At 49.9% G+C, this 15,076-nt stretch overlaps 1 protein-coding gene across 1 annotated transcript in view; it reads right to left on the bottom strand.

The window, feature by feature from the left end:
• Positions 1–15,076, bottom strand: part of ITGA11 (integrin subunit alpha 11) — a 32,140-nt gene that overhangs the window by 6,297 nt on the left and 10,767 nt on the right. The window contains exons 3-17 of the mRNA XM_052671837.1: positions 10,843–10,952; positions 9,263–9,354; positions 8,855–8,969; positions 7,750–7,877; positions 6,707–6,855; positions 6,360–6,504; positions 6,115–6,280; positions 5,384–5,454; positions 4,769–4,913; positions 3,755–3,903; positions 3,357–3,497; positions 2,993–3,196; positions 2,301–2,431; positions 1,502–1,668; positions 788–930 (exon numbers count right to left, since the gene is read on the bottom strand). Coding sequence (XP_052527797.1) covers positions 788–930; positions 1,502–1,668; positions 2,301–2,431; positions 2,993–3,196; positions 3,357–3,497; positions 3,755–3,903; positions 4,769–4,913; positions 5,384–5,454; positions 6,115–6,280; positions 6,360–6,504; positions 6,707–6,855; positions 7,750–7,877; positions 8,855–8,969; positions 9,263–9,354; positions 10,843–10,952 — 2,056 coding nt within the window. The remainder of the gene's footprint in view (positions 1–787; positions 931–1,501; positions 1,669–2,300; positions 2,432–2,992; positions 3,197–3,356; positions 3,498–3,754; positions 3,904–4,768; positions 4,914–5,383; positions 5,455–6,114; positions 6,281–6,359; positions 6,505–6,706; positions 6,856–7,749; positions 7,878–8,854; positions 8,970–9,262; positions 9,355–10,842; positions 10,953–15,076) is intronic.

Here is a 15,076-nt window from a genome sequence, read left to right as displayed (position 1 = left end):
GGGACAGGGACACTGCAAGCCCTGTGGTGCTGAGCAGCACCCACCCATGTGGATATCCAGTGGTGCAGGCAGGGGCTGATCCTGGGCATTTCACACACCAAAGCTGCCCTGGGGTCCATCCCTGGAGCTCATCCAGGTGGTAACAGCATACACATTGCTGCACCTCCATAAATTCCCCCCATGCCATGCCCCAAACACATGATGTGCACGAGGCTGCTTCAAAGCGTGATGCCTCTGGAGCTAAATCCCAATCTCCATCTCTAAGCTCCATCCCCAGAACCAAAAATTTCCCAGAAGTTCGTGGCAGTTCAGGCTGAGGTTTGGGGACAGGCCAGTCTGGCAGCCTCCTTGGCCTCCAAAGAATTCTCATCATTTGCTAAGAATGTTTGAGTTCGGCCAGATTTGTGCATCAGCTGCTCCCCACGCACGACATCAAGGATATTGCCTGCTCCTGTGCTTGGGGAGGAGACCACAAGGTTTGGGATGCAGTAGATAGTAGCAGCAGGGGCTGAATGACTTCCAATGGGAAAAAGTGAACTTGCATTGACTTTGGAGTGGGAGAACCACCCTGATCCAGGCACAGAGTGCATTCCATCCTTGATGACATCAAACCCAGCGCAAATAAATCCAGGCTCAGCAACCAGGCTCCTTCCCAGCCACACAGAGCCCTCAGCCATCACCCTACAGATGCACGCTGCTGCATCGGTGCTCTGCACGAAGGGGAGAGCATCCTTCCTCCTGCAGATGCAGCCCTGCAGCAGCAGGACCCCAGCACAGCCCCACTCACCAGCACATGGAAGCGCAGCGTCTCACAGTGCTCCTGCCCTGCTGGCAGCACCAGTGCCTGCTGTGCGTGCCGCTCACCGCTCTCATCCAGCAGCGCCCGCGGGGCGTACCGCCGCTCGTCGATGGCCGCCTCGTACCTCAGCGCTGCAACGAAAGCATGCAGGATATCCGAATACTTAGCTCACACACTGACACCTTGGCCTGTAACTGCTGTGGAGGTGCTGCTGCCCAGGTGTGCTGTGCTCTCCCAGGTACACTACAGCAAAGCAACTGAGTGTTCTCAAGTGGTGCCAAGCAGGACAACTCCACACCCGGTACGTGGGGAAGCCAAGAGTTGGTGGCACGTGAGCTTTGCTCAGGGCCAACTTTTTCCCAATCTGGAGCACACTTTGAGAGCATTTGTTGCCAGCTTTGGGGCTGAGCTGCTCTCACCCCCACTGAATCTCAGGCACTGGGGTGGATGTGGGGTCACAGCAGCACGCGGTGCTTTCAAAGCAGAGCGCTCATCAGTAAAGCTGCTCTGAGCTGATCGGAAGTGTGAACATCTGGAGTGCAGATGTGTCCTGCTGCTGCAGCACAGAGCAAGGGGAGCTCTGTGGGACCACGCACGTCCCATTGTGCTGTTGGCTGCAAAGCAGTGGGGCAGCTGTGTCCAGGGGCAGAGGTGAACCAGGATCTCCCTAAGGAGCACGTGAGGGTTCTGCCTACTGCTTACCCACGCTGGCTGTCTGGAAGTGTGCTGAGAGGAAGATGGCAGTGAAGCAGACGAAGGCTGTCATGCAGGTGGCATCCTTCCCATTGCGCTTACAGTCCTTGGTGAAGATGTTAATCTTGGGGGGCTCGAAGCGGATACTGGCATTGATCTGGACAACGCTGCGGGACCTGAGGGGCGAGTAAGTTGCTGCAGCATGGAGCACCTGTGCATGACCACAGCATCCTACAGAAAGCCCAGACCTCTAGATTCACCTTTTTCACGCTTTTTTCTTAACATCGAGAAGACCCAAGGCAGCGTGCAGACCTGGTCTCAGCTCAGCTGTGTAGCATTGGAAGCATAGGGTCTCCTCTATGCATTTGCCCCCTGCTTATGAGCGTGAGAGCAGGACTTGGTGCCTTGCATGCACACTAGTGCTTCTGCAGCATCAGGGGGTGTGCAGGTAAAGCATTTCCACTGGGGCAGTTACCTGTATCCTAACAGCCCCAAGGAACCTCCCAAGTGTTAATCAATGTTTGAAATTATTGTTGTCTTATTAAATAAGAGTAGGAAGAGTCTGGGTACCATCACAGGTAAATACATTGCTTTGAAACTCCCAGGGAACTAACAAAGAGATTCCATGTAAAACATCCCTGATGTTCTTTTAGGGCTCAGCTTCATCTGTAATCCCAAAGCCCCACCAAACTGCGGGTGTTATTCTGGAAAGATGGGTCAGGATTCTGGGAGATCATTCTCCCCTGAAAACATGAGCACACTGCAATGGACTTTGGGCAGAGAACAGTGCCAAATGAGATGGACTAACCATAGCACCACAGCGTTCCCCAGGGAGCCAACAGCCAAATCTATGAGCCCGTCTTCATTCAGGTCCAGCTGTCCATGGATGCTGCATCCAAAATACATCAGGCCTGGTCTGAGGTCTGCAGCTGCTATTCGCTGAAAAGCAAAAAGGAAAGAATCCAGCCTGGTTTGTACCTCTGCCTGCAAAGTCAGCATTTGTGAAGGTGGAGTGTTCATGTGAGCACGGGTGCACCAAGGTCTGCTGTGCCAGCTCCTCGGGTTACTGGGTTACTGAGGATACCTATTCCCAAGTAATTGCATCAAATCTAGTTTGTCAGAGGATGTGAGAAATTTCCCTTTGGAGACATGATCCAAAAGATTTGTGCTGACATTTGCTATCCTTCGTGAGTATTTTTAATATTTTATACAAAGCAAACTGCTGCTCTGAATGCTGAGCGTGTTCACCATACTGTGCATTTGTTTTGTCTTGGGCCCACCAAAAGAGAAAATAACAGATGACTGTGCAACAAGAAAAAAACAACATAAACTCCAGGCCCATGTAAATCAATGGCCAAATGCACTATTGTTGCATTCATGGACACTGATGGACTTTGACTTCAGATTGGGTTTGGTGAAGTCAAAGTCCACCAGTGACCACCAGTGTCCATGGGTGCAGTTGATGAAGAATGGAGGCAACCAAAGCCCTGGGAGCTGTACCTGCTTGTACTTCTTCAGGATGGTCTCCTCAAAGCCAAGGAAGATGTAGATTGCTCCTTGGTGGTCATCTTCCAAAGGTGCCCCAATGACGACATCATTGTAGGAGTCCTGGTTGAGGTCAGGCACGGCAGCAATGCAGGAGCCGAAGCGTGAGTTCTGGTAGCTCTGCAGGTCCTCGAGGGCCCCGCTGGAGACAAAGTGGTTCTGCAAGGAGAAAGTGGGAAATTGTGTCAGCAGAAAGCCTGGAAAACCCGGAAAGGGAAATAGACGAGAGGTGAGTCCTACAAAATAATTGGTTTGTGGCACATGGGTGCCATAACGAGCCACGATGCTGAGCTCTGTGGTGGCACTGACATGCTTGTACCTCTTGCAGGGTGTAGACGTAGACTTTGCCCCTCTCCCTGCCTTCACTGAAGTACATGGGGGCTCCCACCAGCAGAACGTCTGTGACACCGTCGCCATTCACATCCAGGGAGTTGATCTCACTTCCATAGTAGGAGCCAATCTGGGGGAGACAAGAGGGAGATGGGAGCACCTGGGGACAGTGACCCTGCCTGCAAGGACAGCTCCAGTCCCCTCCTCTCCTACACTTTCTGGGGCTGCATGTGCAGCAACAGCCCGGAGATCCCCAACTATTCACATATTATGATACAAAATGAACGGGGAACATCAGTACGGGAGCACACAGCAGCTGGGCAAATCCACACTGCACGCAGGGAGAGGAGGAGCAGAAAGCGGCATTGCAGCCGTGTCTCACATTACCTGCTCTCCTTTCAGCGCCTGGTGGATGGTCAGGTTGCGGTTGCTGTGCATGGTGAAGATGATGACCTTCCCAGTGTGGTTGAACCTGGGTGCTCCCGCGACGTAGAGCCTCTCGCGCGCAGTGGACACAACAGAGGAGACGGTGTAACCTGTGGCACGGGTGTGGGGTGAGCAAGATCTGCCTCCTGCCTGTCCCATCCTATACCCCCATGGTCGCCTCTGGTGGCTGCAGAGGAGCTCACACAGCACTGTAACTGACAAACCCCCTTTTCCAAACTTGCAGCCTGCTCTGGATTCCTACAAATTATTTTAGAGTCTTAAAGCACAGCTGGCTCTGAGGCTGGCTCAGATCTCTCCCAGGGTCAAAGCCGGCTGAGATGTGAGAGCCTGGAGGCTGGTGGGACTCACAGACCCCTTTTCCTTGGGCACTGACTCTACCTTAGGCTTTGTCTTCTCTACTTTTTCCCCTCCTGGGGGGATATTTCTAAGCAGAGCATCAACCTTGAAGCACTCAGAACCCAGGGCAGGGTACACTGGGGCTTTCTTGCTATGTCTGTCTTTCCCACCGCTTCCAGTAAGGAAATGAGTGCCTGGGGCTCTTGGTGTCCTGGTGGGTGAACAGCCCCCAGTCTCAGCACTCATAGCTTGGGCAGAGGCTTCGTTTTGCAAACCAGTCCGGGATCCTCACTGCAGGACTCCCACACATGGAACAGATTAGCACAGCAGGTATTTCCTCCCTGGGCATGAAATTTCATCAGTGTTTTTTAAGCTGTTCCAGTAAGCACTTGGGGTGAGCTGGGCCTGAGCTCCTCCTGCACTAAAATTGCATTTGTGCTGCGTGATGCAGTTGCTGTGGGGCTCTCCCTTGGTGCTGAGTCTGCTTGGTTACCAGAGGTCTTGCACGGATGGACATTACCCCTGACACTGGCAACCCTTCCCAACTCGGGAAGCATTTTGTGCTTCCTGTTACTGAGCATCAAATCCCAGCTGCAGAGCCCAGCAGAGCCGCCTCACCGAGGTACGCGCCGTGGTTCTTCAGCTCCTCAGGAAACTCCTGCAGGTAGGACTCACGCAGTGGGATCACCTTCCCACTGCTGGTCTCCTTCAGCACGGCCCCATTCCAGTCGTAGGCACCTACAGCACCCAGCAGGATGCCATCCTGCAGAGATGGCACGGTCAGCACAGCATGCAGGAGGTTCGCACTGCATCTCATTTGGTTGCCTTTTATTTTTAAAGCCTCTTGCCATGCTATTTCTTGCGTATCAGAGACAATCCTCCCACTTGTTACTTGTATGGGTGAAGGTGACCCACAAGCGAGGGCCTCAGTGATTCTATGATTCCATGACCCAAGGGGGCTGGTTTTGTGGGATCCCTAAACACCCAGTTTCTAGGCTATCATAGAAGCATTGAGGCTAGAAAAGGCCTCCAAGATCCCCAACCCATCCCACTGTGCCCACGTCCCTCAGTGCCACAGCCCCACAGCTCTGAAACACCCCCATGAGCAGCGATCTCAGCACTGCCTGTGCAGCCTGTGCTGATGCAGCACCCACCGATCCCCTTTGCAGCCCTTTTCCCCAGCTGTAAATACCCACAGGTATTTACAGGAGCAAAGTGGTTTTACCCTCTTACCTCCACAATGTGTGATGAGAATCCAGTCTGGGACATCTCCAATCCAAAGGAGATTTCATTCTTGTTGGTTCCTTAAAAAGGAAAAGAAGGGATTTAATGCAAAATTCCCCTGCAGGGGATGACATTGGGTTGGATGGGATGAAAGCACCTCCACCCTGCTGAGCACAGATGACCTCAGCTGGCACAAATGTCCCTCAATCACCACAATTACACACACTTGTGCTGCTAATGAGTGACTGAATAAATACAGAATAGAATAAATAGTGTGAGCACTGCCTCTGTGCAGCTGCTTTGTTTCATAGCTGCAAATTACAGGATCACATATTAAAAAAAAAAAAAAAAAGTGTGGATTCAAAGGGTTTTGTTTTGTTGCAACTGGATGAAATTCCTCAGCCAGTGAGATATTGTGCCATGGAGAAGCACTGGGCTGGATGAGACAGCTGGTGGGGAGGTTAGGAACTGTTTGACCAAAATTCCCCCAAATCCTCTTTCTTTTATATTCAGTGAACGCCTTCCATCTTCAGTTTCGATGGCCTGTCCCAGTATGCCCTTTCCTTATGAAATGGAGATAAATTCAGTGGTGAAATACAAAAAGCTCACCCCTGTTTGCTCAACCTAGGGCATTGTAGGGCGCGAGCATCGAGTGGAGGCGCCACATCTGTGCTCTGTGGCCATTCTAGCTCCTATCGACTGGGTTGGAATCTGGGGAGGGCAGGGAAGGCATTGCTCACCTTCCAGGCTGAAAATCCTTTCCCCCAGGGCGTCCACGATGTCTTTGAGCGCCGCTTCGTCCGTGACATTGAAGAAGTGTTTGTCGTCAGGGTCGCTCGCTATGAATTTAATTTCATTCAGAAAGGCTTCGGGATTGATTCCTCTTCTGTTATAATAACCCAGCACCTGGGGTGGAGGCAGGGATGTGAAGATCAGGTCTTTTCATGACACGGACACAGCTGTCCCGAAGCAGCCCAGTACTCACAGCCACCGCGTATCTGGTGACGTTGTCTTTCTCGCTGTCCTCAATCACCTTCTCCAGATCTGGGCTGTCGTGCGATTCTCCATCTGTGATTACAATCATTACTCTCTTTGCCCCTTTCCGGCCACCTTTCTGAAATGCTTCCGAGCTGCAATTGAAGAGATGCCCTGGGCTGCTCAGAGTCACCGCAGGGGTCACAGCCACCCCAGCGCGTCCCCTGCATCCCGGCTGCGTCCCTGTGCCCACACTCTGCAGACTGCAGGGAGGGATGGAGCGCGAGGAGGGAGAGAAGGGAAGAAGACACTGAGTTTAAGCTCATGGGAACGAAGGTGAACGTGAGGGATTTTTACCGTGCAAACTCTATCCCGTAGGCAGTCCTGGTCTCTGTCCCTCCTCTTTGCTCTATGTGGCTGGCAGCTGCTACCACGTCTTTTACAGACCTGTAGTCATTCAAATGGAACTCGTGGACCACATCTTCTCCATACTGAACAACTCCAACCTAGAGAGCACGGACAGGTCACAACAAAGCTCGCTGCATAGTGGGGCACAGCAACCTGAGGGATGATTTCCCGGCCCCACAGAGAGGCAGATCTATGGCGTGTTCGCGTTGCATAGGCTGGGAACAGCAACCCGAGCAAAAGTTGGGCCAAGAAAAAAGGGAAAAGGAAAATAGTAAAAAATCAAGGGGTATTTTGCCAGGTTTTGAGGCTAGCAGTGACAACCGAAATGTTGGATCTGAGATTGTTTGGAGTTTTGCTCAGCTACAGAAGAGAAAGCCATTCAGATCATTGACACAGCAGTTCACTGCTCATTGTGCTCCATTAGTGGAGACAGCAGCTGAGCATCCCCAGCCCCGCTGGGACCCAACCTCCCCAGCAGCCTGCAGCCACCCTCAACATCTCTATTTGCTCCAGTTTTCTCCCTATGGGACCATTGATAATGCTCAATTTTGTTTCCATTTTCTGCCTGCTATTGCCCACTCTGGGTATGTAGGTGTGGGATGATGCAGCCGTGCTGTGATCCAGTGCAGAACCACATCATCTCCAGATAAGACCCACTGGGGGTTATCTGTGCAAAGTGCTGAGGAATCAGGAGTGGTCATAACACCTCTCTCTTCCCTTTCCTTATCACAGAGCCGTGCAAAATCCCTGCACAAATAATTGCACGATTGCATCTGCCCAGGGCAGTGCACCTACATTTCCATATGATTTCATCCTCCCCGTGCCTGGTCGGCTGTGCTCCCCATAGCTCCTTCAGGGACATTAATGTGAGCACTATTTCCGTGGGCTCAGCATCGCGACGCATGCATCCAACGCTCAGTGCCAGATCACAGCGTTTTGTCCAAGCAGAGACTTTGCACAAAGCCACAACACAGCAGCATTTCAGGGCTTACTTGGATCTGGCCGGGCCCGATGTAAAATTTTTTCAAGATGTTGATCAGGAAGTGCTGAACTTCAACCCAGGGGTATATGCTGTTTGATCCATCCAGAACAATGATTATGTCCATGTATGTCTGGCATCCTGTGAAGGATACGCAGCGCGGCATTGAAGGGCCTTGGCAGCCCTTGAGAAGTGGGGATTTACGGCCCCATTCCTCACCATCAGGTACTGATGATTTGTTTGAAAAAAAAACATCTTACTTCAATCCTTCATAAAGCCCTTCTGGGTGTATTCACTCCAACAGGGCATAAAGAAGCCACATGCATCCTCCCTGCCAATAGCAGTCTGATTAAGAATAACATCCCACAGTGTATTTTCTAGTTCAGATTTGGCCCTCTGTCCTGTATCACACAGTCCTCTTTATGAAACACCCATTTGCAATGAGAACAAAAAGCATCTGATCATAACGAGGGAAGCAACACCTGAAATTTGGTGCTGGGATCCACCCTACTCCTCCACCACCCAAATCTCCATGTTTTTTTCTTATGCCAGGCTGAGGAAAAGGAGCATTTGCAGAGCTGAGACCCTGGGACAGCCTTCTGCAATTTCCCACCACCCACAGGAAAGCCAGGAAGCTTGTTTAATATCTCAGAATCAAATCATGCCCCTGAATCTACAAATTGGGGCCAGGTTATTTAGCTTCCAGTCAATGAGCTCTTTGTTTTGTGTGGCCAAGTGCTGAATTCTTTCCCTATTTTGCCTTCTGAGCTGCGCTGATAAAATATTCTGGATGCTTTTTCATTCTGCTTTTGGAAGAATAAGGTATTTTTGTCTTCTCCGGGTGTCAGTCAGAAGGAAAATGTTTACCAGATGTCTGTGCTCGTAACCCCCTTTGAATCACTGCCCTGCAATAATTTTCTTTGCTATCTCGCCTTCTCTCAAGCACCAACAGAGCTTTGTTTGCTCAGTGGTATCGAAGTGCTCAGGGAGCACAAAGTTATGCTAGCTTCAAGCACAGAATCACAGTAGAACTGTAGGAGTTGGAAGAGACCTCTAAAGAACATCAAGTCCCAACCCCACGCAGGGAGGGTTAGAGGGTACACAAGAGTTTCTCCTACTTTGCAACGCTGGGGCCACCGTCTTGGCAAATCGAAAGTTGGCGTTGACACGGGAGCACATCCCAGTGGTGTAGTAGGAGCTGCCACACTCGTGGGACCAGAGAGGGCTGCAGGCCTGGGGGAACAGGAGACAGCATCAGGGATGGTCCTGGGAATGGCACTTTTTCATTGTGTGGGAAAGCAGGAGTTCAGAGCATCACTTGGAGCATCACCGTGCCCACCAGCATCACCACCATGCAGACTTGCAGCTGCCCGCCACCCAGATCCTGAACCACCAACAGGGCATGCTGGGAGCTGGGAAAGCATTTGCACACGTGCAAATCTTTGTAAACATGCATATAAATACGTGCACAAGCCTATGTGCATGTGGTCATGCACGTGCATAGCAGAGAGTCCCCCCACTCTCACCAGGAAGCTGCTGTCCTTGGGGTTGGTGGCCAGGCTCAGCCCCAGGCGCATGTTGTCCTTGCGCTCGGACACATTGGACAGAGTGACTCTTCCTTTGGAGAGAAGACACGGTTAGCTGCTGCCTGCCTGCATGGAGCATCCCTGCCATGAGAGCCAGGGACACGGAGAGCTGCCGAGTTTGTGCTTTCCCTTTTGTTTTTGAAGCAGATTGTCAAGATAAGGTGTTTTTGTTTGTTTTTTTTTTTCCTGCTTGCCATAACAAATAAAGAGAAACGTCTTCTGGGAATGAAACTGTGAGTCACAGACTCTTACGTAGGAAGTCCTTAGGAGAGAAACCCCTCTGAGCAGCTCTAGCATCTCATCCTTTAATGTTGGGCCAGCATGCATTTATATTTGTGCCTTTCTTTCATTTCCCATGTCACAGTCCAGAAACCAGGAACGGCCCATGGGGCAACCCTTTATTTTGGTTAACATGAATAGCACTTAGCTTTGACAAAAACACTGTCTAACCCTTTCATTCCCCCAGTGCAGCTTCACGAGCTCGTCCAAACAACCTCCACCCAAGCTGAGGATACTTAACCCTCACTGATGCCCACTGACCTGGGCTGGGAACCCAGGCGGGGCCCGTGGGGCTGATGGAGACAAGGGAGACAACGGGAATGATGAGGATGATGGGGAAAGTGGAACCAATGGGGATGATGAGCACAAAGGAGATGATGGGGACAATGGGAATGTTGGGGAAAACGGGAATGATGGGCACCATGGAGACAATGGGGCGATGCTCCTGCCAGCCTTGCTGGCTCCTGTGGCAGCCAACAGTTGTCCTTCTCTTGGCCATGCAGGAATGCTGGTGTCACTCTGGGGCAGCCCTGGGCTTGCTTTTACTCAGGTGGCCTCAGTGCTGAGTAGTCAAAATAATAAAAATAGAGGGTGCTCTCTGAACTGATTTTTTTTCATTTGAAACTTGTTTCCAATGGAAAAAGCTTGCTTTTTAGCAAAATTCAGATTTACGCGAGAGATTTATTCACTGGAAAAATCTTGAAGTTCTCAAGAAACAAAACAAATAATAATAATAAGAAGAAACCACAATGTTTTCAAACTAAACCCTATTTGCTTCCAATCAATCAAGCACTGTGGATGAGCCAAAGATCCTTCTCTCTTATCAGCTCTGGTAGGAACCCATAACAGTTCAGATGAATAATGATGATAAATAAAGTGCAAACTCCTGCTCTGCTGTGAAACCACCCGAGAATTTGCCCCTAAGCCCCAGAGATGTTTCTCAAGACCCTGGGAAAGTCCCAGGCTCTCACATTCCCACTGACATGGGGCAATATGGGGAACTCATCCCCCAGCCTGGGACATCCTGCTCTTTGCTGGTGTGTGAGGTGGTCATTACCCACTGCTGACTTTCTCCTGACTGAATGAATCAAACAATTTAAGCTCTGTTAACTAAATTTAACTATTTAACTCCATCCTGACTTGCTTCATTTTATCCCATTGGTGCTTAAAGCTCATGGCCAGGAGTCACACAAACACCTGAAATAACGACCCAGCACCCCTCGTGCCCTGGGATGCAGTACCTAGGTTGAGCTTGGTGCAGTTGCTGTGAGCGTCGCTGGTCAGTGGGCACTTGTAGACATCTCCTGTCTTCTGCTGCCCATTGGTCTCATAGGGGGCCCCCACAACCAGCCTGCAAAAAAAGGCACCTGTCAGTGTCTCAGGGCTGACTTTTTGTCAGAAAAATGGAAAGAAAGAAACAAACAAAGAAATCCTTCCCTGCGAGGATGTGGTCAAAACATTTTCATCTGTTGGCTCTTGCAAAATCAGACCCGGTCCCCACCACTCCCATGCAAACCTACAAACTGGCCATGTGCCTTAGTGCTGCTGGGAAGCACTGTCTGATACCCAAAGGAAAAGGTAACTGTGACTCACATTGAGGTGCATGGGGAATATTCTCCACTAAAAAGGTAAAAAAAGTGAATTTTCTGGAGATTTGCTCCACGCTGGGGTTGCTCACTTATGATCAGCCCACAGTGGTCCGGTGGTAACCAGCTCAGGGGCAGGCAAGGATGCTGGGCATCCATCTGCACACTGAAATAAGCAGAGGTTTATCAGCTGATAGAAACACATAGTGCCAGAAAGGCTGTGGGATTCGTCTGGGACATTGCAGGCATTTTTTTCACTTTCTTGTGGACTTGACCAGACTGGAACAAAGCAGCAAACCAAAGGAGGAGAAGAGCAGGACCTGAGGAATTCATCCCTTTTTTTTCCAGGCCAGTTCAAAAATAACCTGAACCACGGGTTTCTGGCACCTCCTGCTCCCAATGTGTTAGCCCAAAATAAATCTAGTCCACTGCATTTTGTTTTAAGAACCCATCGGTGGATGCAGCCGTCCCCATCCAGATTGCTGAACACACAGGACCTCTTTTGTTCTGAGCTGCCCTACACAACAGCTGGCAAAGCCACTGTTTTCCAGCACAGATGTTCCCAGTTAGGCCAGATTCGGTAATTTTTTTTAAACACTGCCTCTACAAAGACAGTAAGCAATCATTCTTTTATTCCATCACTATTAAATGGGATTGCTCACCAACCGAAAACCTTCAAAATCTAAGAAGTATTTAAGGATTCCCACGGAAATACTTCCTGTCTTACAGCTTCGCTGCTAACGAGGAGATTAATTAGGATAAAATAACAACCATCTGGAACCACGCTCAATGGCATCCAGAGGTTGTGTACCTTCTCCTGGACATGTAGGAGGAGTTTGCTCGTGTCTCTCTGCTTCTAGCCCACACATTATTACGGTCAGAAAAAGAGAAGGCAGCAAATGTGAAATGCTAAAAGACGTTGCAGTGGAAGACAGAAAAGATGAGAAGAAGTCAATGTTGAGGCATCCCAAAGGATGATCCTCATTTGTTTGCTCTTCGTTACCCAAGAGCTGAACACAGATGGGATTTAACAGGAACTTGGAGCACCTTCACCTTGGTGGCCCCCCTGTGCAGTGTGTCCAGGATCCCTCTGGGACTGCAGGATATGTGCTCCCCAGCCCAGGAATTACCCTCCCCATGGGAAAATCCAACCTGGGCATCTCCCGCTAATTAATACTCCCATATCACCATTATCACATTATCTGTTAATTAATAATCACCAGCATTCGACAGCAACCTGTAAAGCAAGAGACAGCGGTGATGGCAGGGCAGCCCATCCCACCCATTCCCCAGCCCTACATCACGCCTGCAGGCTCAAAGAAAGCCCAAATACTTACAGCCACTGCCCTAAATGTAGCGGAAACGCACGCAGGGGTTGAGAAGCTCACCAAAACAGATTTTTTGCCTTCCCAAGACAATGGCATTGTTTTCCCTCTCGGGTTAAATAGAAGTGATTAATGAGCCAAAGCTGTCAAACTCCCGTGGAAACTTGGCAGCTCAGGAGAAGGCTTTTGCAGCTGTTGGGAAGGTGATGGCGCAGGCTGTGGGAGCAGGGGAATGTCTCCCCAAGGCAGTGATGCCAGCTTGCAGGTTACCAACCCCTCCCTTTATCTTGCTTTGTAAACTCGTGGTCTAAACAGTTCTTTTTTTTTTCTTTTTTTCTCCATACATAAAGAAAATAATGACAAAGCTTCCTAAAATGCCCTATCTCAAATGACTCGGATCCAATGAGGGCACCTTGCTATCCCTTCCCATGTGCAACCCTGGGTCACCTCAAATCCTCCCCTAGCACTCCCAGTGGTCCCAAGCAAGCAAAGCCCTCTGCAGAGCCCAGAGCAGCAGCCTTGCATCATGCTTTGGCTAATAAAGGAAGATTTAAGAGCAAACAAGAACCAAACGACGCCTCCCTCGCCTTCCTTTTCATGCGGTCCTTATGGAGAAAACAAAAGCAAAAAAAAAAAAGGAATTTAATGTGAAGCGCATAAATCGCTCAGAGCAACATGACTGAGGACATATTTCTAATATTCTTCCCTGGGAAAAAAGCTGAAAACAGCGATGTTGGTGGAAATGCCCACGTTGTGTCTTCTCAGACGATGCAGTAAGAATTGAATTTCTGGATCTGTGCTTTTATCAGACCATTAAACCCATGCTCTGTCCTGCTTCGTGGTCTCGCACGAGCCACGGCTGCAAACCATGCAAGGCTCACATCAAACACCAAAACAATGCAAATCTGAGCATTCAAGGGGGAATTTTTTGTTGTTGTTGCTGGGTTTTTGTTTTGTTTTGGTGGGGTTTTTTTGCACTGTTTCAAACGGTTTCATTGCATGGGAACATGGGTGGTAGCACAAAACCTGAAAGACAGCAGCACTGCGGTGTCTGGAACAACTGGAGTCCCAGCTGCTTGGTGCCAAACCATGCTTCTCTTTTTTCTCCCCTTAGCCAAACTACCTAGTGTAATTTCCTGCACCACAGACATTAATTCATGCAGGTTATCTCAGTAATGAACCCAGGAAGCAATGCTTGGCTGGAGCACACCTCCCAAAAGCCATTCAGCTGTGATTTGAAGGTGTTGAGGGTTGGAGAACCCATTCTTCCAATGGAGAACGTGTCATAGAGCTCATCCCTTTCACCTCTCTCCAGGCAGAAGAGAAGTGTGATCACTGCTGGTGCTTTGCACCTCAAATTAAGGATGCCTGGGAGCCCCCTATGACCTTCTGACTTAAGGGAGCGACTCCCCACACAGCATAGAGAGGTTGCAAAGCTCATTACGAGCCCCCCAGGACGTTTTGATTAAATGGAAAGAAGTCAGGAAAAGAAGGTATGTGTCGCTGGTGATCTGGGAATGCAGGGATTAGGAAGGAATGGAGAAGAAACTATGCTTTTCACAGGATTTTTCAATCAATGGGACACTTAATCTCCTGCAAGGCAAATTCACTTGTACTTAATTTATTCAAGATGGGATTGGATGAAGAAGTTATTAAAGGGGTTCAGGAAAGGGAGAGTTCAGCAGTGGAAAACTTTCAGTTGGTTTGTGGCAGCTTGGACTGGACACAGGAGGGGAAGGGACTTTGAGATATTTTTCTCTATGCTGGCCCTCTCACTGCAAAATGAAAGATAAACACATCTGCATCCAACCAGCTGCTCAGGTTGATCTGGGAGGGGATGCTCCTAAATACCCAGCACAGCTCTGCGCGCATCCCGTGGCCCTGCCACCTCCACCCATTGTAGCCTTGTAATGGGAAGGGGCCTCCAACAGGACGTGGGGCCAAAGACCAAGCCGTGCAGCTGTCCTTTGTGCCACAGCAATCCCATAGACATTGCAAGAAGCAAAATGAGCAGAGTTCTCCCTAAAATAGTGTACGATGGGTGTGTTGCAGAACACGGCTGAGGAGCTCGCAGAATACTGTGGTCAGAAATAATGATACTTTCTTGTTTTTCCTGGTGTAATTTTTTCCTTTCACGCAGGGCTATGGCAACCCAGGAGTGTTTACAGGCAAGGCCCCTGGGCTGCGGGTTTCCACTATGATGTTTGGGGTGGCTGGTTGGGGCATCAGGCACCACGTCCATCCTGACCCCAGCACTGATTTCTACTGGAAGTTTCCAAAGCAAACCCTGATCTCTGACACTGGCTCTCACTGGCTGCCTCTCGCTTTCCCTAATTGCCCATTATCACCAGAAAACGATGCTCTTGGGGGATCCCAAACCACCATTAGGTCACTGGCTCCATCCTGCTGCTGTGCAGCGCTCTGAGACCACCCAATCCTAAACATCAAAGAAATGACCACAAAAGCCTTTTTATGGTCAAGTAATATGGGATAGGAGGGAGTAACATCATCTCCATTCATAAAGATCTGCTGCACGGTATCTATAGCTCTTTTCCTCCCAGATT

The sequence above is a fragment of the Tympanuchus pallidicinctus genome, unplaced genomic scaffold (genome assembly GCF_026119805.1).
Source record: "Tympanuchus pallidicinctus isolate F22 unplaced genomic scaffold, pur_lepc_1.0 scaffold12, whole genome shotgun sequence".
Lineage (NCBI taxonomy): Eukaryota > Metazoa > Chordata > Aves > Galliformes > Phasianidae > Tympanuchus > Tympanuchus pallidicinctus.
The sequence above is the reverse complement of the archived record's forward strand: the minus strand, read 5'-3'. Positions and strand labels throughout refer to the sequence as shown.